Source organism: Mobula birostris, chromosome 5, assembly GCF_030028105.1.
Source record: "Mobula birostris isolate sMobBir1 chromosome 5, sMobBir1.hap1, whole genome shotgun sequence".
Lineage (NCBI taxonomy): Eukaryota > Metazoa > Chordata > Chondrichthyes > Myliobatiformes > Myliobatidae > Mobula > Mobula birostris.
Genome location: NC_092374.1, coordinates 168829356 through 168855051, shown reverse-complemented (window position 1 = coordinate 168855051; position 25696 = coordinate 168829356). Strand labels below are relative to the sequence as shown.

The following is a 25696-nucleotide window of genomic DNA, read 5'->3' as shown; positions in this document are numbered from 1 at the left end:
CATCCATGTGCCCATCCAAGAGTCTTTTAAACGTCCATGTTGTATCAGCCTTACAAGTATGCACAGAGCATCAAAGTCATGACATCAAAAGAAAAGCATAATTAGACATAAATTATACATCACAGACTACTAATGGATTAAACAGAAACACAGTCAGTGGTCATCGTGCTCGGTCCTGTACTGAGTTATTGATTAGAGTTGTGCTGCTTGGCTCAAAAACCGAATGGTTGAAGGGAAGTAGCTGTTCCTGTACTTGATGGTGTCGGACTTCAGGTTTCTGTACTCCTGCTCGATGGGGATCTTTGGTAATGAGTATTGACTCCTTGAGGCAGCACCTCCCGTAGATACTACCAACGCAGGGTGGGAATATTGTCCACGGATATACAGGGGATCAAAATAAGGGAAGCTTTTCTATATTGTACCGTACAGGACAATGGTGGGACCAGTCGTGGAGAACTACGTGCAGTTTTGGTCCCTGTGCTTCAGGGAGGATGGTCTTGCATTGGAGATTCATCAGGTTGGTTCCTAGGATTGAAGCTGGTGATACTTAAAGAGAGGTTTGTACTCATGGGAGAGGCAATCTTATCGAAACATTTAAGGTTTTGAGGGTGGGGGCTTTACAGAATAGAATTGAAGAGTGTCTAAACCAAGAGGGCATAGTTCCAGAATAAGAGATCACCCAAGTGAGACTAATATCAGCGGAAAGTTCTCTCAGAGAGTGCTCAGCTCATAAAACCATAAAATATAGGAGCAGATTTGACCTATCTTTTCCCTGATTCAATCATGGCTGAATTTTTTTCCCTCAATCCCAGTCTTCTCCTCATAATCCTTAATCCTCCTTAACCTATTAATCTCTGCCTTAAATACTAGCAATGATTTGGCCTCTGTGGCAATGAATTCCATAGATTCACCACACTCTAGCTAAAGAAACTCCTCCTCACCTCTGTTCGAAATGGATATCCTTGACTCTTGGGCTTCCCCATGGGTCCTAATCTTACCTGTTGGAAACATACACTCTCTGCAGGCCTTTCAGTATCCACTGGGTTTCAATGAGATACCTCCTCATCTTTCTGAACAGCAGTCAGTACAGGCCAGGAGATGCCGTACATCCTCATACACTAAGCTCTTCATTCCTGGGATTCACCACCTTTTAGAGGCGGAGTCATGAACACAGGGAAAGTGGAGATCGATCCTGGTTATGGTGGAGTCACGGGTTGTGGGGAATAGGCAGGAACATGTAACAGAGGCAACCGTCAAATCAGCATTGGTCAAATGGAAGCAGGAACATTGGGCAAGATGGTCTGCAGATCCAATTTCTGATGTCATGTCCATGGTGTCTCGCAGGAGCGTTATACTCTCTCCGCATGAGGTGAGCAGTGCACCGCACACTGGCTCAACAGCCACGTGTTACTATGTGAAGCAAGACCCTTCATTACCAACCGAAGGTAATTAAAGTTTGCGGTCTGGTCTCTGGGTGCTCAAGTCCTGCAAAAGCAGATCACTCCTTGCAACAACCTGCAATTATATAGCAGCCTTAACAAAGGAAAAAAAAAATCTCAGGATTCTTCACTGGAGCATCATAGAACTACATTTTACAGCTAACTTTGGTCAGGATCGGAAGAGATCGGTCTGATGGAGGGGTGCAAGAGGAGAGGGAGGTGGAGGGAATTCCAGCGAGGAATCAGTCAGCTGGAGGAACAGCCACTGTTGCGGCAGCAGTGGAAATTTCCAGAAGCTTGGATCTCAGAGGTTTACAGGGCCAGAGGAAGCCGGGAAGGCAGAGAACATAGAGAGGGAGGTCAATAAAATCAAGGTTTTCTTTAACTAGGAGCCAATGTGGTCCAGGAGGGAATGGCTGAAGAAGGTGGCATCCACCATTCAGGACCCTCACTACCTGGGACATGCCCCCTTCTCATTACTAGCATCAAGGAGGTGGTACAAGAAATCTCACAGTCAGTGATTCAGAAACAACTTCTTCCCCTCATGCATCAGATTTCTGAACGGTCTATGAACCCATGAGCCAAAATCTCTCTTTACCACCCAATCTACCTGTGACACTACTTTCAAGGAATTAAGGATCTGTATTCCTGTATCCCTCCAAGAGGACCTCATTGTGGTTTGGAGGCTTGTGTGCCTCAGTGACCTGGAGAGCTATGCTGGCTGGAGTCAGGGCTTTATGCTTTGGCTCTTGGTAGGGTCACCCATGCCAAACAAGTCAAAGGGTAAAGGCCTGACTAAAGGCCAATTTATACTTCTGCGTCAAATCTACGCTGTAGGTACGGCATAGCCGCTTACCCTACGCCGTAGCCTGATGTGCACCTCCCCAAAAATGTAACTATGTGTCACGGCAACGCAGACCGCAACAACTGTGATTGGTCCGCTTGGTAGCATCGCATTTCCTCCTATGCTGCAATAGCTTCCCATTGGGCGACTAAAGGTCAGGGAAGGAACTCTGGCTGCAATGCTTTCCATAAAGCTTTACAGATCTCCAAAAATATGGAGGACCCTGTGCTTGACGCCAGTTTGTAGCTAGCTGCTACAGCCTGTTGACTTCCACCTGAAGCTAAAACTCCAATGGTGATTGCCAGTCTCTGAGTATACTGTGCGTACACTGATGAGAAATAAGTGGCTGGAGACGATGAAACAAATCGTCAAATCTACCTGCCGACATTCGAGAATATTTGAAATGCATTTCCTCGTCCATGTCTCTCAGTGGCCGGACGAGCACAGAAAATTCACCCTCCTTCAGTTTCAGTCACCGTTGTTTGAAGTTTGAGTTTCTTCCTGTTGAGTTTCAACACGAGGAAACTCAACACAGTGGCATAGAAACCCCACCGCCAGCTAGCGTTCTGGCGGTGAATTGCAGAGCGACGCAGACACACCAGCGCACAAGTATAAATGCTCACAATGACGTAGGCTATGGTGTAGGTTACTACGCAGAAGTATAAATCAGCCTTTAGAGTGGTCCACCAGTCCTCCCAGGTTGGGGGTTCAGCTGAGGGCTAACAACCCTGATTTGTCAAACAAAACAGTTACAGAAACGGTAAGGAAGAATCCTTCTACATCTGAGTGCGATGGTACTCCTGAGTCTCCACCTGGGTCTTGTATGACTGATGGCAAACGGAGAGGAAGCTACCGACACGATGAAAGGAAGCTGTGAACGCCGCCAGAGAAGGAGCACCCTCATTGCTGCCCTAAACGCCAGTGGTGCGACAGGTAAAAGAAGACAAATTCCTACTTCCCTTGGTTCTAGCACACTCCTCAGTGCTCTACCATTCACTGTGTACGTCATACCTTGGTTTGTCTTTCAAAATGCAACACCACACTTGTCTGCATCAAATTCCATCCGCCATCTTTCAACCCATCTTTAGCTGGTCCAGACACCGCTGAAAGCTTTGGTAGTCTTTCTCGCTGTCCATTATGCCTCCAGTCGTGGTGCCATCTGCAAACCTGCTGATCTGGTTAACAGATTGTCATGTAATCGTTTACATAAATGACAAACAATGGATCCAGCCACGATCCCTGCGGCACTCCTCAAGTCACAGACCCCCCGCCCCCCCACCGTCACAGAGGCAACCACCTACAACCACTCTTTGACTTCTGCCACTAAACCAGTCTACTACCTCATCCTGAATGCAAAGCGACTGAAACTTCTGGACAAGCCTCCAACATGGGACTTGCTAAAGCTGACGTAGACAGTGACCACTGCCTTGCTTTAATGAACCTTCCTGGTAACCACCTTGAAATTTTCTAGAAGAGTGGTTAGACACAGCCTACCACATACCAAGCCATGTTGACTGTCCCTAATCAGTATCTGTCTATCCAAATACTTAATATCCTCACTCTTAGAATAACTTACCCGCTACTGGTATTAGGCTCACTGGCCTGCAATTTCCTGTCTTATTCTTACAACCTTCCTTGAACAATGGAACAACATTAACCACCCTATAGCACCTCACCTGTGGGTAACGACATTTTAAATTCCTCTGCCAGGGCCCCTGCAATTTCTACACTAGCATAAGTCATAGTCATGCTTTATTGATCCCGGAGGAAATTGGTTTTCGTTACAGTTGCACCATAAATAATAAATAGTAATAAAACCATAAATAGTTAAATAGTAATATGTAAATTATAAATTATGCCAGTAAATTATGAAATAAGTCCAGGACCAGCCTATTGGCTCAGGGTGTCTGACCCTCCAAGGGAGGAGTTGTAAAGTTTGATGGCCACAGGCAGGAATGACTTCCTATGACGCTCTGTGTTGCATCTTGGAGGAATGAGTCTCTGGCTGAACGTACTCCTGTGCCCACCCAGTACATTATGTAGTGGATGGGAGACATTGTCCAAGATGACATGCAACTTAGACAGCATCCTCTTTTCAGACACCACCATGAGACAGTCCAGTTCCAACCCCACAACATCACTGGCCTTACGAAGGAGACACTTTGTCAGGCCCTGGAGACTGTTGCACCCTAATTTGCCTCAAGGCAGTAAACACCTGTTCTTTTGGAATACAGATACTATTTTTTGACCTCAGTTCTACAGATTCTGTGTCCATCTCCCCAGTAAATACAGATGCAAAAAAATCCATTTACGGTCTCCCCCATCTCTTTCAGCTCCATGTATTGATGACCACGCTAATCTTCAAGTGGACTAACTTTGTCCCTTGCTATCTATAGTTTTACTCTTAATATATCTGCAGAAGCCCATGGGGGGTTTTCCCTCTTATTGTCACTTATAGTAATCTTTATATGCCTTGCACTGTACTGCTGCCGCAAAACAACAAATTTCACTATACACGGCAGTGATAAAAAGCCTCTTTCTGATTCTGACCTCCTGCACAAGGTTTATTCAAACCTGCTGCTTCAGGAAAACTATTCAAATTCCACTCATTTTCTCAGATGTATTTGCATCCCTTACATGACTAAAAAACAAATTAAATTATTTAAAAATCTCTGACATGCAAAGAGAAGGTTTATTTAAATTTTTATAAAGCCATTCTTTGATCCTGTCAGTAGAGCGTGATGGTCTCTGATCTGCAGTTGGAGCGGGCAGCCAAGATGCAGAATAAAACAGTGTTACATCTGGAGACAGCTCAGTAGTGGACTGACGCAAGTTGCTGCTCCAGAACACGTCAAGGATATAACACAAGTGATTGCAATCTATCCCTCAGGCTGGTGGAAAGATTCAAATTTGCAATTAGGCAAACAAATCTGAGCAGAAACAAATCCCATTCAGGGAGTTTCAACCTTCTGATCAGTCAGACCTCCAAAACTGCTCAATGAAATTTTTGCAAAACACCAGATGGCCAAATAAACATCATTAAAAATGCAGTTATTTATAGACACTTCGTAATGAAATTGCTCCCTGAACAACATCTCTACACTGTGAATGTACTGGGCTAAACCAGCTTCACATACCGAACCTTATGATCATTGCTACCGTGCTTGCAATAATTAAACATCCCTCATATCTCCCACGTTTGTGCCATTGGCATGGTGGAGAGTACCCTCACTGGCTGTGCCACATCCTGGTATGGAAATACCAATGCCCAGGAATGGAAAAGGTTACGTAAAATGGTGGAATCAGCCCAGGGTATCACAGGCAAAACCCTCCCCACCATTGAGCACTGCCACAAGAAAGCAGTATCCATCACAAACACGAGAAAATCTGCCGATGCCGGAACCAAGCAACACACACAAAATGCTGGGGGAAGTCAGCAGGCCAGGCAGCATCTGTGGAAAGGAGAGGGGGAACTTCTTCTGAGGGGCAATCTTCTATCAGAGAGTCCTAGAGTCATACAGTATTGCACAGGCCCTTTGGCCCAACAGGTCCATGCTGACCAAGATGCCCATCTAAGCTATTCCGATCTGCTCGCCCATGACCCATATCCCTCTAAATATTTCCTGTCTATGTACCTGTCTCTTTAAAAGCTGTTATCATACTTGCATCAGCCATCTCCTCTGTAGATCATTTCACATACCTCCTTCTATATACAAAAAAAGTTGCCCCTCAGTTTCTATTAAATCTTTCCTGTCTCTCACTTTACACCTATGCCCTATGCCAGCACACTTCTCGTCCCTCTTCCCTACGGGAGAAGGCTCAGGAGCTTGAAGACTCGTACGGCCAGATTTGGGAACAGTTTCTTTCCAACATCCCAGGACCTGACCCGGATCTGGGCCGTACCCTCCAAATATCCGGACCTGCCTCTCGGTTTTTTTGCACTACCTTACTTTCCCTTTTCTATTTTCTATTTATGATTTATAATTTTAAGTTTTTAATATTTACTATTGATTTGTACTCCAGGGAGCACGAAGAGCTGTGATGATTGTACGTTCTAGTATCAATTGTTTGGCGACAATAAAGTATAAAGTATGTAGGTCTTGATTGCCTGACCCTGGGAAAAAGACTGAGTACATTCATTCTATCTAAGCCCCTCATGATATTATACACCTCTGTAAGGTCACCTCTCATTTTCCTACCAACCAAGAAATAATATCTGTTCAACTTCTTCCCGTGCCTCAGTCTCTCATGTCCTGGCAAAGCCTCGTAAATCTTTTCTTCACTCTTTCCAGTTTAATAAGATCTTTCCCATAGCAATACCAATACAATTGCAGCACGCTGTTTCACTGAGACTTGCTTTACATTAATTTACCAGAGAGTCACAATGCTGTAACACTGATACCAATTTCAGGCATGTAAATACATATAGGCATCCCGTTCCCATTCCACAAACCTTACATTCGACAAAGAGGAGCAAAGGCATATCATGGTATAGAGTCAACATGCAGTAACCAAATCACCTGTTTGCGCGTAGTCACATGGACATTTGTCCAGTGTTTGTGTACAACTGGACAACATTCACACCAGAGATCATGCATAAATGCTTCTTCAACAAACAATCCAAGCCAATCAAGTCCAACGCAAACTGATCCAACCCAATCAAGTCCAACATAAACTGATCCAACCCAGTCTAGTCCAACACAAACAGATCAATAGATCAATAGGTACATTTAATGTCAGAGAAATGCTATGCGTCCTGAAATTCTTTTTCTACGCAAACATCCATGAAAACAGAGTGCCCCAAAGAATGAGTGACAGTTAAATGTTAGAACCTCAAAGACTCCCCCAACACCTCCCATGCACAAGCAGCAGCAAAGCAATGACTCTCCTCCCCCACTAGCAAAAAAGCATTGGCACCCTCCACCGATCAAACCCAATCTAGTCCAACACAAAACAATTCAACCTAATCTAGTCCAACACAAAACAATCCAACACAATCTAGTCCAGCATAAATCGATCCAACCCCATCCAGTCCAACACAATCTAGACAAAACACAACTCAATCCAACCCGGTCTAGTCCAACGCAAGCCAATCCACGCCAATCTAGTCCAACACAAACCAATCCAAACAAATCTAGTCCAACATAAACCAATGAAGCCTAACCTAGTCCAACTCAAACCAATCTAGTCCAACACAAACTAATCCAACCCAATCTAGTCCAACATAAATCAATCAAACCTAACCTAGTCCAACACAAAATGATCCAAACCAATCAAGTCCAACTCAAACTGATCCAACCTAATCTTATCCAACACAAACCAATGCAAACTAATCTAGCCCAACACAAACTAATCCAACCCAATCTTGTCCAACACAAACCAATCCTAACCAATCTAGTTCAACTCAAAGCAATCCAAACCAACGTCGTACAACACAAACCAATCTAGACCAATATAAACCAATCAACTCAATCTAATCCAATCCAAACTGATCCAAAGCAATCTAGCCCAACATAAACCAATCCAACCTAACCTAGTCCAGCAGAAACTGATCCAACCTAATCTAGTCCAACACGGACTAATCTATCCCAATCTGGTCCAACATGAACTAATGCAAACCAACCTAGTCTAACTCAAATTAATGCAAACTAACCTAGTCTAACTCAAACTAATCCAACCCAGTCTAGTCCAACACAAACAATCCAATCAAATCTTTTGAACACAAACTAATGCACCAAATTGAGTTTGATACAAACCAATCCAATTCCACCCTGTCTAGTCCAATACAAAGCAATCTAACTAACCCAGTCTAGCCCAACACCAATCAATCCAATCCAGTCTTGTCCAATACAGAACAATCCAACCCAGTATAGTCCAACACAAACTGGTCCAACAAAAAACAATACAACCCAGTCTAGTCCAATACAAACTAATCCACCTTATCTAGTCCAATACAAATCAATCCCACTTTAGCTTCGCCTCTCCCAAACATTCTCAGCTCAATCCAATCTAGCCTACTAGTCTAGCTCTGCACAAGCTAATCCAACCCAATGCAGTCTAGTCCAACAGCAACCAATCCATTCCCATCTAACCCAACCAAAAGCAAGCCAACCCAAGGTAATCTAGCCTTGCACAAACCATCTCAGCTCCATCCCATCTAGCCCAGTCCAGTCTTGTCCAATCCACCGCAATCCAATGTATTCCAACACAGCCCATCATAGGTTGCCCCACTTTGGCTCCATTGAGCCATGCCTAGGAGTCCATATTTGTGCTGGCCATCTGCGGTCTCCCTGCCATTTGCCTTACCCCGCGAATCTCTGAAGTCAACGTGACTGGGCGGGTAGTGTTTGCACAGCCTCTCCAGGATCTGCTTATAGTGCATCAGCCGGTGAAGAGGACGCAGCAGGAACACGTTCAGAGGGAGGTAGCACACTTTCTGCTGCTCAAATTCCCGGCACGCGGTCTCCAGCTTCCGGGAACTCCGGATGGCCTTCTCCAGCTCCACCAGGATCTCGCTGTGCTTCTGCAGATGGAAGGTGAGGTGCTGCAAAGAGGAAACGGGAGTGAGGTGATACAGCTTGGCACAGCAAAGACCCCAGCCACCCCGGACATTCCCATCGGGCAGAAGATACAAAGGTCTGAAAACACATACCGCCAAACTCGAGTATAGCGTCTATCCTGCTGTTATAAGAATGGTGAACAGCTCCCTAGTCTGATAAGATGGATTCTTGACCTCACAATCTACCTCATTGTGATCTTTCACCTTATTGGCTGTCTGCATTGCACTTTATCTGCCACTGTAACACTTTGTTCTGCATTCTGCTATTGTTTTATCTTGTTCTACCTCAATGCACTGTGTAATGAATTGATCTGTTTGGACAATATGCAAGACCAACTTCTCTCGGTAGCTCAGCACATGTGACGATAATAAACCAAATCCATTTCCTGTATCGGTTTTGTCACCGGGTGACACTTCTGCTCAGAGCTTTGGTCCCTCCAGGCAGAAGGACCAGGATGTGGATCCCATGGCTGAGGAAGCTCGTAACGTAAACCAGGATGTTGGTCTGACTGAAGGGCTGCCACAAACGCAATGGACTGAGTTGTGTTCTCCTGTTCTGTCAGTGAGTGTGCTGGTCTTTTCCATGTGTGTCCACATATACGCACTGAATAACACTCATAGCAAAGACAGACACATTTCAATAGCTCCTTTCGCAACCTTGGGCATTTCAAGTGCTACGCAGCCAATGCTATGCTTGTATTGTTGAAAATGCAGCCATTTGGTGCTGCCAGGAACAGCATGTTTCACTGGCACAGACTGGGAGATGAAAATTAGCTAGTATTCTCCACCATTCTCCTTCAAAATATTGCTGTGAGGCTTGGCTTTAGGTCTGAACTGAAGAGCACACCTCCTACAATGCTGAACTCCCAAACAGCAGAGAAACAGACAGTTCAACCTGCCAAATCCATTCCGTTTATCAACCACCATTTCTATCTTCCCCCCCGCCCCCGCCCCCAGCTCATTAACTCCCCTCAGATTCTGTCACTCACCTATATACCTAGCACAACTTGCAGTGACCAACTAACCAATCAGCTCACACATCTTTGGGATGTGGGAGGAAACTGGGGCATCCAGGGGAAACCCATGTGGTCACAGGTAGAACATACAGACTCCACATGGACAGCACCAGAGATCAGGATTGAGCATCTGTGAGGCAGTGGCTGTAACAGTCACCATTCTGGGGCAAAACTTGTACCCAGACCCTCTGGCTCAGAAGTCAAAGAGTGAGCCACTGAGTCAGAGCTGAGGTTAGAATCACAGCACGATCAAGTATGACACAACATCTGTGTTTACGCAAACACTGACCTTCATGGAATGCAGATTCTTCAACATTACATCTCCAATTCTTTGGTAATCGCCTTTAATGTGAGCATTGGATCTGCCTTCCCTGTCAGTGGAATAAAATATACATGGGGTGAACTAAGCAGTAATGGGAAAGCCACAAACATGAGAAGATCTGCAGACGCTGGAAACGCAGAGCAAGACATACACACACACACAAAATGGCTGGAGGAACTCAGCAGGCCAGGCAGCATCTACAGAAAGGAATAAACAGTCGACGTTACGGAACGAGAAACCATCGGGGCTGGATAAAAAAGGATGAGGAGTCAGAGGAAGAGGGTGGGGAAGGGGAGAAAGAGGTACAGGTGGTAGGTGACAGGTGAAACCGGGAGGGGTGGGGTGAAGTAAAGAGCTGGGAAGTTGATCGGTGAAAGAGATAAAGGGCTGGAGAAGGGGAAGAATGTGAAGGAGGAGGACCACCAGAAGGTGGGGGGGGTGGTGGTGATGGACTGGTAAGGAGAAAGGTGAGCGAGGGAAGCAGGAATGGGGAATGGCGAAGGGAGAGGCGGGGCAATTACCAGAAGTTTGAGGAATCAAAGTTCCTGCCATCAGGTTTGAGGCTACCCAGACGGAATACAAGGTGTTGCTCCTCCAACCTGAGTGTGGCAATGTATACCTATATTCCTGTACGTTCTACCTCTGTAGGCATGGGGCCATGAAACCTCTACTCCCCACATCCCAAGTCAATCCCACTAGCACACCCGCACCCACACCGTTGCACTGACTCCCAATGAGGCAATCTCCAATCACATTCTTATCTGTGGTCCCCAACCCACAATAGGAAAGCCTCCGTCTTCCCATCTTGAAAATCTAAAGCTATTTCATCTCCAGCTTCTTCTAGCTTATCGAGAGCCTGTTGACCTAAGGCATTACCTCTGCCAATAGAGTGGAGTAGTGACTCTGAACAAGTCGATGAGTTCAACAGGGGTATAGGAGGCAGCGCCAATGTAGGCGTCAATGAATCAGAGAAAGAATTGGCGAATGGCCCCAGTGAAGGATTGGAACAGGGACTGTTCCACGTGGCCAACAGAGAGATTGGAGTAGCGAGGGTTCATGTGAGTACCATTGGCTACTCTTTGATTTGTAGCAAGTGACAGGAGTCAAAAGAGTGAGTTAGGCAACACACATCAAAGTTGCTGGCGAACGCAGCAGGCCAGGCAGCATCTGTAGGAAGAGGTGCAGTCGACGTTTCAGGCCGAGACCCTTCGTCAGGACTAACTGAAGGAAGAGTGAGTAAGGGATTTGAAAGTTGGAGGGGGAGGGGGAGATCGAAAATGATAGGAGAAGACAGGAGGGGGAGGGATAGAGCCAAGAGCTGGACAGGTGATAGGCAAAAGGGGATATGAGAGGATCATGGGACAGGAGGTCCGGGAAGAAAGACGGGGGGGGGGGACCCAGAGGATGGGCAAGAGGTACGTTCAGAGGGACAGAGGGAGAAAAAGGAGAGTGAGAGAAAGAATGTGTGCATAAAATAAGTAACAGATGGGGTACGAGGGGGAGGTGGAGCCTTAGCGGAAGTTAGAGCAGTCGATGTTCATGCCATCAGGTTGGAGGCTACCCAGACGGAATATAAGGTGTTGTTCCTCACAACACCTTATATTCCGTCTGGGTAGCCTCCAACCTGATGGCATGAACATCGACTGCTCTAACTTCCGCTAAGGCTCCACCTCCCCCTCGTACCCCATCTGTTACTTATTTTATGCACACATTCTTTCTCTCACTCTCCTTTTTCTCCCTCTGTCCCTCTGAACGTACCTCTTGCCCATCCTCTGGGTCCCCCCCCCTTGTCTTTCTTCCCGGACCTCCTGTCCCATGATCCTCTCATATCCCCTTTTGCCTATCACCTGTCCAGCTCTTGGCTCTATCCCTCCCCCTCCTGTCTTCTCCTATCATTTTGGATCTCCCCCTCCCCCTCTCACTTTCAAATCTCTTACTAACTCTTCCTTCAGTTAGTCCTGACGAAGGGTCTCGGCCTGAAACGTCGACTGCACCTCTTCCTACAGATGCTGCCTGGCCTGCTGCGTTCGCCAGCAACTTTGATGTGTGTTGCTTGAATTTCCAGCATCTGCAGAATTCCTGTTGTTTGCGTTTAAAAAAGAGTGAGTTGTTTGGTTTAGGAATGATTTCACCCAACCAGATGAGAGTTTTGGTTGAGGGATTTGGTTGGATCTTTGTTGCAGAAAGAAACAAAGGGATTTAAAGCCTTTCTGATCAGGGATAAACTCTGTCACTCTCTCTTCACAAACTTGCCAAGCATTTGCAGCTTTTTCTGCTCCTGTACTTATTATCTGTGATTGTTTACTATGATAGTCCAGTGGCCAGCAACAGACCCGTCAAGCCTCACATCCAGCATCCTACTGAGGTTTTGGAAACTAACTTGGTTAACCAAAGTCTGAAACTCTACGAGACTTTGGCGGCACTTTTAAACCTGAGCTGAGTTTCTGATCTTTTACCCACACGTTCACTAACATCACCTTCTCCAACACCATCACCTGGCCAATTTGGCCTCAGCCTCAGCTGCTGAGACTTGTTTCTGTTAACTCCAGCCGTGACAATTCCATCACATTCTACCTCTATACACGTGGGGCTATGAAACCTCTGCTCCTCATGTCCCAAGTCAATCCCACTAGCACACTCACATTCACAGTTGCACTGATTCCCAGTTATCCAATCTCCGATTACATTCTTATCCTCGGTTCACAATCCTCTTTCCTGTGTCACCTCCTCTTGCCATCCAACGTCAATTCTGCTCTTTGGCTCCACTGCACATTGAATTACTCACCATTAGCATCCGTACCTTCAGCATGTAAACCCAAACTTCTGCCTAAACCTCTGCCTCTCTTGTCTGCAGATCGCTGCCCCAGTAAAACAGTCAACATATTCAAAGACCCTACCCTTTAATGAGGACATTCTCTCTTCTCCTCTCTCCCATCGGGCAGAAGACACAAAAGCCTGAAAGCACGTACCACCAGGCTCGAGGACAGCTCCTACCCTGCTGTTACAAGACTATTGAACAGATCCCCTTGTCTGATGAGGTAGACTCTTAACCTCACGGTCTGCCGTGTTACTACTTTATACCCGATTGTCCGCCTGCCCTGCACTTCCTCGGTAAATGTAACTTTTATTCTGCGTTCTCTTTGTTGTTTTCCCTTGTACTGCCTCACTGTACTGTTTTTAGCCCGCTCTTTAGTTAGGGCCTTCAGCATTTTGGGCATCGAGGGAGAGAGGAAGAGGAGAGCCATCCACAGTACCACCGATGCGGCAGAGAGGGCCTCAAGATGGCTGTGGCTCAAAAGAGGGGAGCCATGGAGTCATAAGTAGCTAGCCACCTGGACACAAGCTGGGGTCTGATCAGCCCCGGCTGGGTCACCTGGAGGAGGTTGTATGATGTTGAAAGACCCGAAACATCTGATGATTCCAGGAACATCACTGAAGATGTGTCCAGAAGCATCAATAGATGTATGTACACAGCTAACGTGTCTGGGTGGCATGCAGGAGAATTTTTTTCAACGTGCCTTGGTACATACGACAATAACAAACCAATTTATCAAGACACACCTTAAACCAACTTCTTCCCACGTTTCTGACCCTTGGTCCCATTATATGGCTCAATGCTAATCTTCGATTACATTCCCAAGAAGCATATTGTGAGGCTTCTTGCTGTGTTAAAGTGCTATCTAAATGCATTCATTTACGGGAAAGAAAAAGCAGGGGGGAAAAGTGAATAATGTATAAAAAGCTTTTGCTAAAAGGGATCTTTGTTTCATCACAATTGAGCATGGATGTTTACAAACATTTTGTCTTCTACGCAAATGTATAACATTTTGCTTTGCGTATTATTTTTAAATATAACTCAGAATATAATTCATTACCATCATCTTCATGTTTTTGATGTAAGATGATCATTAGCTGAAACTTAGCAGCTAAAAATAGCGTTCCAATTAAAGTTTCACGATGAATATTTGCAAATCATTTGCAACGCACTGGGAGTCACACAGAATACCCCAATAAATTAGTATGCTTCCAAGTGCCTGACCATGGGTACCTTGGTGCTGTTAATTTGATCAATTACTGTATAAAAGCCAAAGTGCTCTCCAGTCCACAGCTGTACAACATCTGGAATGTGTTGACCATGCAAGACTGCACTGAGGGTTGCAAGAACATTTTCACACTCCTTTCAGACCAAGGCATCCGTTGCAGCTGGTCTCATGTTCGGGGATTTCCTGTTCCCAAGTACTGGCGACTGTTCGGCAAACGATCATTTACAAAGGGTTTATGTGGCTAAAAAAGAGTGGGAAAGACAGTCAAGGTGGCCCTCACACTGATGGCTATTTTTTTTTGTGGAGACGCAAGAGATGGCAGGTGCTGGAGCAACTCAGAAGGCTGGACTGCAACTGTGGGGGGACAGAGTATCCTGACTGGTTGTGTCACATTCTGGTATGGAAACACCAAAGGCCGTGAACAGAAAAGCCTACAGAAAGTGGTGGATACAGACCAGTCCATCACAGGCACAGCCTTCCCCGTCACTGTGCACATCTACAAGGAGCATTGCCACAAGGAGGCATCTTCCATCAGCAAGGACTCCTTCCATCCAGCTCTCTTCTTGCTGCTGTCATCGGGAAGGACTTACAGGAGTCTTAGGTCCCACACCACCAGGTTGAGGAACAGTTATTTATCCTTCAGTCATCAGGCTCCTGAGCTGATTCCACAACCTTACTTTCAAGGATTCCACAACTCATCTTCTCAGTATTATTTATTTAGAAACATAGAAGTCCTACAGCACAATACAGGCCCTTCAGCCCACAAAGTTGTGCCGAACATGTCCTTACCTTAGAAATTACTAGGCTTACCCATAGCCCTCTATTTTGCTAAGCTCCATGTACCTATCCAAAAGTCTCTTAAAAGACCTGATCTTATCCGCCTCCACCACCATTGCCAGCAGCCCATTCCATGCACTCACCACTCTCTGTGAAAAAAACTTACCCCTGACATCTCCTCTATACCTACTCCCAAGCACCTTAAACCTGTGCCCTCTTGTGGCAACCATTTTAGCCCTGGGAAAAAGCCTTTGACTATCCACACGATCAATGCCTCTCATCATCTTATACATCTCTATCAGGTCACCTCTCATCCTCTGTCGCTCCAAGGAGTAAAGGCTGAGTTCACTCAACCTGCTTTCATAAGGCCTGCTCCCCAATCCAGGCAACATCCTTGTAAATCTCCTCTGCACCCTTTCTATAGATCCCACATCCTTCCTGTAGTGATGCGACCAGAACTGAGCACAGTACTCCAAGTGGGGTCTGACCAGGGTCCTATATAGTCACAATATTACCTCTCAGCTCCTAAATTCCACTCCACGATTAATGAAGGCCAATACACCGTACGCCTTCTTAACAACAGAGCCAATCTGCGCAGCTGCTTTGAGCGTCCTATGGACTCGGACCTCATGATCCCTCTGATCCTCCACACTGCCAAGAGTCTTACCATTAATACTATATTCTGCCATCATATTTGACCTACCAAAATGAACCACTTCACACTTATCTGGGTTGAACTCCATCTGCCACTTCTCAGCCCAGTTTTGCATCCTATCAATTTCCCGCTGTAACCTCTGACAGCCCTTCACACTATCCACAACACCTCCAACTTTAGTGTCATCAGCAAACTTATTATTTAAGTTAAATTATTTACTTAATTTTATTGCAGTTTGTGTTCTCTTGCAAATTGATTGTCAGTTTTTGTGTGCAGCTTTTCATTGATTCTTTTGTATTTCTATTCTACTGTGAATGCCTGCAAGAAAATGAATCTCAAGGTAGTGCATGGTGACACCTATGTACTTTGATGATAAGTTTACCTTGAATGTTGAATTGTCAACGTTTTGGGTCGAAACCCTGCAATAGCACTTGAGAGTGGTGAGGCGCGGTGGCCAGTATAAAGAGCAGGGGAGTGCCGTGTAAGGATTCAGAGGTGATTGGTGGTCTGAGGAGGGGCAGTAAGATGACAGGTAGTGGCAGCAGGGATCTCCTCTCTCCAACAAAGCTACCCAACTTGCTATCTCCAGCATTTCCATTTTTATTCCAGATTTCCAGCATTTTCAGGATTTTCTTGTGTGTTATGTTTACCCACCAAGAGATGCAGGACGGAACTAGGTCCTTCACCCCAATTGGTTCACGCCACCTAAGCTAGTCCCATTTGCCTGCTTTGGCCTGTGAACCTCTAAACCTTTCCTACCCATGTAACTGTCCAAGTGTCTTAAAGTGGTTATTATACCTGTGTCTATCACTTCCTCTGGCAGCTCATTCCACGTACATATCATCCTTTGTGCAAAAACATCCTCCTATTAAATCTTTCCTCTCTCACTTTAAACCTAAGCCCTCTCATTCTTGATTCCACGACCCTTGGAAAGGGTTAAACTTGCATGGCTTTACTGTATGAATGTTGATAGAGATTCCAGGATTTTATTCTCCTTCAACTGATGTCTCTTTGTTTCTGTGTCAGGGGGGTTCTGTAGCCTAATTTCCTAATTTCAGTCAGGTAGAAAATCCCAGGAGCAATGCTCTGTGAATGACCTGTGGGGTAGAGGGAGTGGGGGCAGGAAGGGGCTGGTTAGTGGGGATTTACCAATAAACGTGTAAGAGGACTCACCCCAGCACACATCTTACCACAGAGCGAGCCTTTGTTCAACTTCTCTCAGAAAGCCGGTGTGAAACTTGTGGAGAGGCTCAAAGTTGGAGAAGATCATGGTCTTCAACTGTTCCGGCATGACATCGTCTCTGGTCACAGCACTCTGGAAAGACTGAGAGAGAAAGAAATCAAGGATGGACTGTGAAGTGCAACCGCTGGTTACATAGACTCCACTTGAGATTGAGAGTAAAGAACATACATTCACCAACGCACTTTAAACTTGTCATCAGATCCAAGATAATTTTCAATCCCTTTCCTTTCATTTGTATGGTTTAATACATTACAAAAAATGCATTATACAACCTTTGACTTCCCAAACTACCTCATTATGACCTTATTGTTTATCTGCTCTGCACTGCACTTTATTCTGCATTGTTATTGGTTTACTTAGCTCTTCCTCAGTGCTCTGTGCAATTAATTGATCTGTATGAGTAGCATGCAAGATAAGCTTTCCCCTGTACTTTGGTGCATGTGACAATAATAAACCAATTCCAATTCCCTCAGTGAGAAGACGGAATGAAAGGGAAGGTATGGTAGGGGTCAGAGTTAAAATATTCCTTTGCAAGTTCCAACTCAACCACTGTTTCAGACGGAGTCTGAATGGAAATCAGATGCCTCTCAATCATTGGAACTGGAGGGGTGCATGACCCTTGGGTGACTTCCTGGAGGCGGCGGCGTTACACAGACACTGCCCAGAAACAAGTCAGCAGGCCTCATCCATCTCCTGCCATTTGCAGCCTTCTCAAACACCCCTTCCCTCCATCCTGGGTATCTTTATCCAACTTCTTCTTCAACCCATCTCTGTCCTTCGTCTCCACCCCTCGCTCTATGGATACACAGTCAGGAGTAGGGCCAGTTAGATCCTCATTCATCTGGACCTTGTCACCATCTCCCTGGCTGGGTTCCATAACCTTGAATCTCCCAAACCAGCAAAAACTGTTCAGCCTCAGTCTTGACATATTGAATATTTTGGGTGGAACAGTCCCAGATTCCCACTGTCCTCTGTTTGAAAGACTTCTAATATCCAAACCTCAGATATCTTTATTTCTGATACCCTGATTCCCAATGTCTGAGTCTTTGTATTTGGTGCCCTGATTCCTGATGTCAGATGTCCTGATTCCAAATATCTAATGCCCTGATTCCTGAATTTGATACCCTGAAATCTGATGTCTGATTTTTGATATTTAATATCCTGATTCCTGATATCTGAGATTCCTGAATGGCTGGGTTCCAGTTTAACGATCTACCTGTTCTGGACATCACCGACCAGTTTCTCTGTCTCTGCTGACTTCTTAAAACTTTTTTTAAAACCCTCAACTGAAACAAATCTTCCAGACACAGAGGAATAACCTCACATACTCAAGGAGGAGAATTGAAGACTAATTTGGGAAAGGGACTTTTACATGTGGTGTTGAATAGTTATCAAATTTCAAGTTATTTTAACATTTTCAGTTTTTTTTGTTGAAAGCATGTATCTCCACGACACAAGTGTTACCCTGGACACAGAAGCCAGCAACTTCCCATCAATGTTCTCGGGGATCACCCCGATTAGCTCTGTTGTTCCTGTGTTAATATAGGGCCAGGCCCATCCTTGGCTCCAAGCAGGTCAGTTCACGGGCGAATAAGGGGTTGAATTAGCTTAATCCTTTTCCCATACTACTGGAAGCCATGTGCAAAGGTCTAAGTCTGTGAAATTACTGAAAAAGGAACAACTTGCAGGTCTGTAATGGTTCTCAGAACAAGCCAAAGCTCAGTCTCTGGAGAGGAAATGGTAAACTCTTGGTCTCTCAATCTACCTCATGGTGGTTCTCGTACCTTATTTGTCTACCTGCATTGCACTTTCTGTGTAACCAGAATACATACTCTGCTTTCTGTCCATTACCTCGAGGTAATTGTGCATGGAATAATCTGTCCGGATGGCACACAAAACAAAAGCTTTTCATTTTATCAGAGTACACATGACAATAATAAACCAATGCCATTACCAGAGGTGAGACAGCTGCCCACTAGCAAAAACACTGAAGGAATGCATGGAAGATTTGCACTGCATTGCTGCCAAACCTCTCCCCAGTTACATGTAAAAGACAGCACTTGTGAACTTGAGTGGAACTAATTAAACTCTGCTATTGATTCATAATTCACATCAGGAATCAGAACATCAGATTTCAGGAATCAGAATATCTGGTTAAGAAGGCACTAGTTGGAGGATCGCGTTCAAGAGCCGTGAGGTAATGTTGCAACTCTATAAAACTCTGGTTAGAATACACCTAGAGTATAGTGTTTATTCCTGGTCGTCTCATTGTAGAAAGGATGTGGAAGCTTTAGAGATGGTTAGGAGAGATCTGCCAGGACACTGCCTGGATTAGAGAGTGTGTCATATGAGGAAAGGTTGAGTGAACTAGGGCTTTTCTCTTTACAGCAAAGGAGGTGGCTTGACGGAGCTGTACAAGAGGATAGGAGGCATTGATAGAGTGGACAGCCAGCACCTTTTACCCAGGGCAGCAATGAGTAATAGGAGAGGACATAAATTTAAGGTGATTGATGGAAAGTACTGGGGGGAATGTCAGGTGTAGCATTTTTACACAGAGAATGGTAGTCGCAACACACTGGTAGGGGCAGAACCACTAGGAATATTTAAGAAACTCTCAGCTGATGGATGAAAGTAAAATAAAGGGCTATGGGCTATGTGGAAGGGAAGGATTAGACTGATGTGGGATATAAAGGACCTGTTCATTTGTTTGTTATGTGCCGTGTCGTATGATGTGGGTGATCAGAATCAGGTTTATTATCACCAGCATGTGACGTGAAATTTGTTAACTTAGCAGCAGTAGTTCAATGCAATACATAATCTAGCAGAGAGAAAAAAAAAATAAATAAACAAGTAAATCGATTACTTATATTGAATAGATTTTTTAAAAAGTGCAAAAGCAGAAATATTGTTATGTTTAAAAAAAAAAGAGGTAGTGTTCATGGGTTGAATGTCCATTTAGGAATCGGGTGGCAGAGGGGAAGAAGCTGTTCCTGAATCACTAAGTGTGTGCCTTCAGGCTTCTGTACCTCCTACCTGATGGTAACAGTGAGAAGAGGGCATGCCCTGGGTGCTGGAGGTCCTTAATAATGGACACTGCCTTTCTGAGACACCGCTCCCTGAAGATGTCCTGGGTACTTTGTAGGCTAGTACCCAAGATGGAGCTGACTAGATTTACAACCTTCTGCAGCTTCTTTCAGTCCTGTGCAGTAGCCCCTCCATACCAGACAGTCAGAATGCTCTCCATGGTACAACTACAGAAGTTTTTCCAGTGTGTTTGTTGACATGCCAAATATCTTCAAACTCCTAATAAAGTATAGCCACTGTCTTGCCTTCTTTATAACTACATCGACATGTTGGGTCCAGGTTAGTTCCTCAGAGATCTTGACACCCAGGAACTTGAAGCTGCTCACTCTCTCCACTTCTGATCCCTCTATGAGGATTGGTATGTGTTCCTTTGTCTTACCCTTCCTGAAGTCCACAATCAGCTCTTTCGTCTTACTGACATTGAGTGCCAGGTTGTCGCTGCAGCACCATTCCACTAGTTGGCATATCTCACTCCTGTACGCCCTCTCATCACCACCTGAGATTCTACTGACAATGGTTGTATCGTCAGCAAATTTATAGATGGTATATGAGCCATGCCCAGCCATACAGTCATGTGTATCTAGAGAGTAGAACAGTGGGCTAAGCACATACCCCTGAGGTGTGCCAGTGTTGATCGTCAGCGAGGAGATGTTATCACGAATCCGCACAGATTGTGGTCTTCCAATTAGGAAGTCGAGGATCCAACTGCAGAGGGAGGTACAGGGGCCCAGGTTCTGCAATGTCTCAATCAGGATTGTAGGAATGATAGTATTAAATGTTTAGCTATAGTCGGTGAACAGCATTCTGACGTAGGTGTTTGGGTTGCCCAGGTGGTCTAAAGCCATGTGGAGAGCCACTGAGGTTGCATCTGCCGTTGACCTATTGCGACGATAGGCAAATTGCAATGGGTCCAGGTCCTTGCTGAGGCAGGAGTTCAGTCTAGTCATAACCAACCTTTTAAAGTGCTTCATCGATGTGAGTGCTACTGGACAATAGTCATTAGGCAGCCCACATTATTATTCTTAGGCACTGGGTATAATTGTTGCCTTTTTGAAACATGTGGGAACTCCCACTCATGGCAGCGAGAGGTTGAAAATGTCCTTGAATACTCCCGCTAGTTGGTTGGCACAGGTTTTCAGAGCCTTACCAGGTACTCCAACGGGACCTTCTGCCTTGCGAGGGTTCACTCTCTTTAAATACAGTCTAACATCGGCCTCTGAGACAGAGATCACAGGGTCATCAGGCGCATCAGGGATCTTCACAGCTGTAGTTGTGTTCTCCCTTTCAAAGCAGGAATAGAAGGTTTTGAGTTCATCTGGTAGTGAAGCATTGCTGCCACTCATGCTATTGGGTTTGTAGAAAGTAATGTCTTGTTGTCCCTGCCAGAGTTGCCGTGCATCCTACGTCACCTCCAATCTCATTTGAAATTGTCTCTTTTCCCTTGAAAGGGCCCTCCACAACTTACACCTGGTTTTCTGGTACAGACCTGGGTCACCAGACTTGAATGCCACAGATCTAGCCTTCAGCAGACAACGTACCTCCTGGTTCATCCATGACTTTTGATTTGGGAATGTACAGTAAGTCGTTGTAGGCACACACTCATCCACACAGGTTTTAATGAAGTCAGTAACAACTGCAGCATACTCATCCAGGTTCGAAGATGAATCCCTGAATACAGTCCAGTCCACGGATTCAAAGCAGTCCTGTAGGCGCTCCTGTGCTTCCCTTGTCCATACCTTCTTGGTCACTGCTGGTGCTGCAGTCTTCAGTCTCCACCTATACTCAGGGAGTAGAGGTACAGCCAGGTGATCAGACTTACCAAAGTGAGGACATGGAATAGCACGGTAAGCATTCTTGATGGTGGTGTAGCAATGGTCCAGTGTGTTGTTTCCTCTGGTATTGCAAGTGATCTGTTGATGGTAGTTGCTTAGTGATTTTTTTCAGACTGGCCTGATTAAAATCTCCCAAAATGATGGTGAAGGCATTAGGATGCGCTGTTTCATGCATGATGATCCTATTACTCAGATTGACATTCCTGACGTTCACCTGAGGTGGAATGTAAACTGCTACCAAAATGACTCCAGAGAGCTCCCGTGGTAGGTGAAAAGGACAGCACTTTACTGCTAGGTATTCCAGGTCTGGTGAGCAGAATTGAGACAGCACTGATACATATTTGTGCACCAAGAGTTGATCATGAGGCATACTCCTCCACCTCTGCTTTTGAGAGGCTCTATAGATCTATCCTGACGATGATCTATCCTGATCATGGTCTTTCCATGACCATGATTGTTTCCGGCAATTTTTTCCTGCAGAAGTGCTTTGCCATTGCCTTTTTCTGGGCTGTGTCCTTACAAGGCGGGTGAGCCCAGCCATTATCAGTACCCTTCAGAGATGGTCTGCCTGGCGTCAGAGGTCGCTTAACCAAGACATGTGATATACACCAGCTGCTCATACAACAATCCACCACCTGCTCGCATGGCTTCACATGACTCTGCTGGGAGAGTGGGGGCTAACCAGGTGCTACACCTTGCCCAAGGATGGCCTACAGGCTGGCAGAGGAAAGGAGTGCCTTACAACTCCTTTGGTGGAGACATATCTCCACCCCGCCAGCCAACATGGCCTGTACTATCCCTGGATTGTCCAATGTTGTGTTTTAATTCCAACCTTGCAAACTCCTGATGTATTTAGAGCAAACAGAAAACTTCTAAGTTCAGCACTGAATGAGGACATAAAAGCATTTGTAATGTGGATTCTATTCACCATATGACAGGATGAGAGTTATTTGTAGCCTTTGTGAACAACATCTCTAACAAAACACACAATTCATCGAGAAAGAGTCAAATTGAATCTGATTTATTTAATTTCCTGTCTTGCACTAATTTGGAACTTGTGTGCAACTAACTTCATCGGAAGGAGCAATGATTCTCAGAAAAGGCAAAGCAATTTGAATAAAAATGCATGGCATTGTAATCAGAATCAGATTTACCGTCTTGGGAAATTTCTGCTATTTTATTTAAGATCTGCCTTCAGATTATACATGATGGTTCTGTCAAAAGCTTAAATACTATATTCTGCATAACCTCTGCCTTTGTCCAGAACCTAGTAACACCTCATTTTTCCAATGCACTGGGGTCGAAAGGTGATGACAAGCCCATCATTTCTTTCACTGATGCCAGACTTGCCCTACTTGCCTTCAAATATACAGGCTTGATTTGGAGTCATAAGGCATGGGTACCCATACACACCATGCAACACACAAACACACAATATACCCACTAAGAAAGGGGATAAGCAGATAGACACAAACAGACATAGATGGTATATCTCCGTAACTCCCAACCCAGCACGAACAGGAGCTGACTGTTCAGTGACAGCACCAATAACTGGTCTGCACCTACCGTTGTGATGACTTCAAGGTCCTTCAGGTAGGTTCGTTCGGTGGTGGACACCTCTTTGGCAATAAAGTAGGCTTTGTCGGCTGGGAAACGCTGGGAGAATCAGAGCAACAACTTCCATTATTAGTGTAATCAGGCCTTGTCACCCAGAGTTTCACACACATCCCAAATCAACAGTGGGAGAACCATGTGAGCACAAGTGCTGGGCGTAGGGCTCCCTCAGAACTGAAACCTGGCTTTAAAAAAACACACATGTGGATCAAAGTATCTTTGTGGGTGATTTTCCTCTGAGAATTCTCATGTTTGTGGTCAAAATGAAGGCCGTGGAATCTCTGTGAGACAAAACTCACCAACAACCTGCTCACTGTTCCTGACTTAGAGCGTGACCCAGCAATCTATGGCTGAGATTAGCACTGGCTAATGGGTGAATTTCTGCTGTTCCCTTATCAAATTAAAGTTAACTATCCATGCTTATTATAATTCTCTGCCCAACTTGTTCATAGAAAAACATTAAGGTTGCCTAACCATAAATTCAATATTGATTGGCCAGTTGTTAACCCTCTTCTGAGTGATAGAAGCCACCTTCAGGAGGCAGCCCTATTGTAGATACTACCCATTGTGCACACATGTATCTGTGCACATGACAATAAATTCAACTTTGACTTTCCCAATGAAATTTAAATTCAAGTTAATTTCATTCCAAATGATAATGGATTTCAGGTAGCCAAAGTCTGCAATAATTTAGTACATAATATAGTTTGGCTGAGATGGGGTTGGCTCAGGTACGAAGTGGCTCAAATGTGAAATCACTGGACTTAGTTCAGTGGTTTTCTAGCCTGTTGAGATAACCAGCGTCCTACCTTCCTCCTCATTTCCTCCTCTTCGTCGGCCTTGACACAAGTGGTGTCCGTCAGCAAGGGTGTGGTCAATGGTGAGTGCGTCCTGCCGTCCGGGCTGAGGCTGGGAGACAGGGAGAGGTTCAGGACACCGGGCCCAGCCTGGGAATTCAGCGAGAGCTCCGAGACATGAGGGCTGCATGCCAGGGACACTGCAAAAGGCACAGCAAGTCACGTCACACCTTCTAGACCCCCGAGCCACCACTGGCTGCGTACATCAATCAGCCAATCTAGAAACCTCCGGCTCCCTGAAGCGAGAACCTGTGGTCCATGGACCTCACAGGGAGGTCATCCGGTCACACGGGCTGGTCTGAACCTATGGTCCATGGACCTCACAGGGAGGTCATCCAATCACACGGGCTGGTATGAACCTGTGGTCCATGGACCTCACTGGGGGGGGGGGGGGGGTGCATCATCCAATCACACGGGCTGGTCTGAACCTGTGGTCCATGGACCTCACTGGGGGGGGGGTGCATCATCCAATCACACGGGCTGGTCTGAACCTGTGGTCCATGGACCTCACGGTGGGGGGGCATCCAATCACACGGGCTGGTCTGAACATGCTCTGCCTACAAAATGGAGACACGAGAGACAGCAGATGCTGGAATCTGGAGCAACAAACAATCTGCTGGAGGAACTCGGTGGGTCAGGCAGCATCTGTGGCAGTGGGGAGGGAGTGCAATGGACAATCATCTGGTCTGGTGAAGATGTGAAGAAAAAGGATTCTTCAGGTACCAATCCCAATTGAAGTTAATGGGCTCACATATTGTGTTAGGTCCAAGACCTCATCCCCACATCTTGGTATTGGATTATTATTTCCATGTGTACCAAGATACAGTAAAAAGCTTGACTTGTATAGCATTCACACAGATCATGTCCTTCCACAGAGCATTGAGCTATAATAAGGCAAGGCAATAACAATGCAGAATAAAGTAATGCAGTAAAAGCTACAGAAAGAGTGCAGTGCAGGTAAAATGATAAAGTGCGAGATCGTAATGAGGTCAAGAATCATCTTGTAATACAAGAGGTCTGTTAAAAGAGTCTGATTAGACTGGGTTAAAGCTGTCCTTGAGCCTGGTTCTATCTTAGGCACGTGCAGTTCTGGGAGGCTTAGTTGTAAAGCACAACCAGGAAATCACCCACAGAGCCCAGAGGCATTTCCATCACATAACTATCAGTGCAGAGTGGTGCAGCGAGTAGAGCCATTGTCTCACAGACCCAGAGACCAGAGTTCGGTCCTGACCTCAGGTGCTGTCAGTGTGGAGTTTGCATGTTCTCCCTGTGTGCTCTGGATGCTCTGGTGCCATCCCACATCCCAAAGCCATGTGGTCCAGTGGGGAAACTGGCTACTGTAAATAGTTCTCCAATGTCGAAGTGAGTGTAATAACTCGCGGCAGGTGATGCAAGAAAAAGTTTTATGGAA

The 25696-nt window shown here is 45.5% G+C and overlaps 1 protein-coding gene across 7 annotated transcripts in view; it reads right to left on the bottom strand.

Moving 5' to 3' along the window:
• Window positions 1-25696, bottom strand: part of farp1 (FERM, RhoGEF (ARHGEF) and pleckstrin domain protein 1 (chondrocyte-derived)) — a 263668-nt gene that overhangs the window by 43142 nt on the left and 194830 nt on the right. For all 7 annotated transcript variants that reach the window (XR_011886088.1, XM_072258822.1, XM_072258824.1 and 4 more), the window contains exons 14-18: window positions 24238-24425; window positions 23381-23470; window positions 16846-16979; window positions 10148-10229; window positions 8590-8827 (exon numbers count right to left, since the gene is read on the bottom strand). Coding sequence is in view for 6 of the 7 variants with exons in the window: in XM_072258822.1 (XP_072114923.1) it covers window positions 8590-8827; window positions 10148-10229; window positions 16846-16979; window positions 23381-23470; window positions 24238-24425 (732 nt within the window). In the remaining variant the exon portion in view is untranslated. The remainder of the gene's footprint in view (window positions 1-8589; window positions 8828-10147; window positions 10230-16845; window positions 16980-23380; window positions 23471-24237; window positions 24426-25696) is intronic.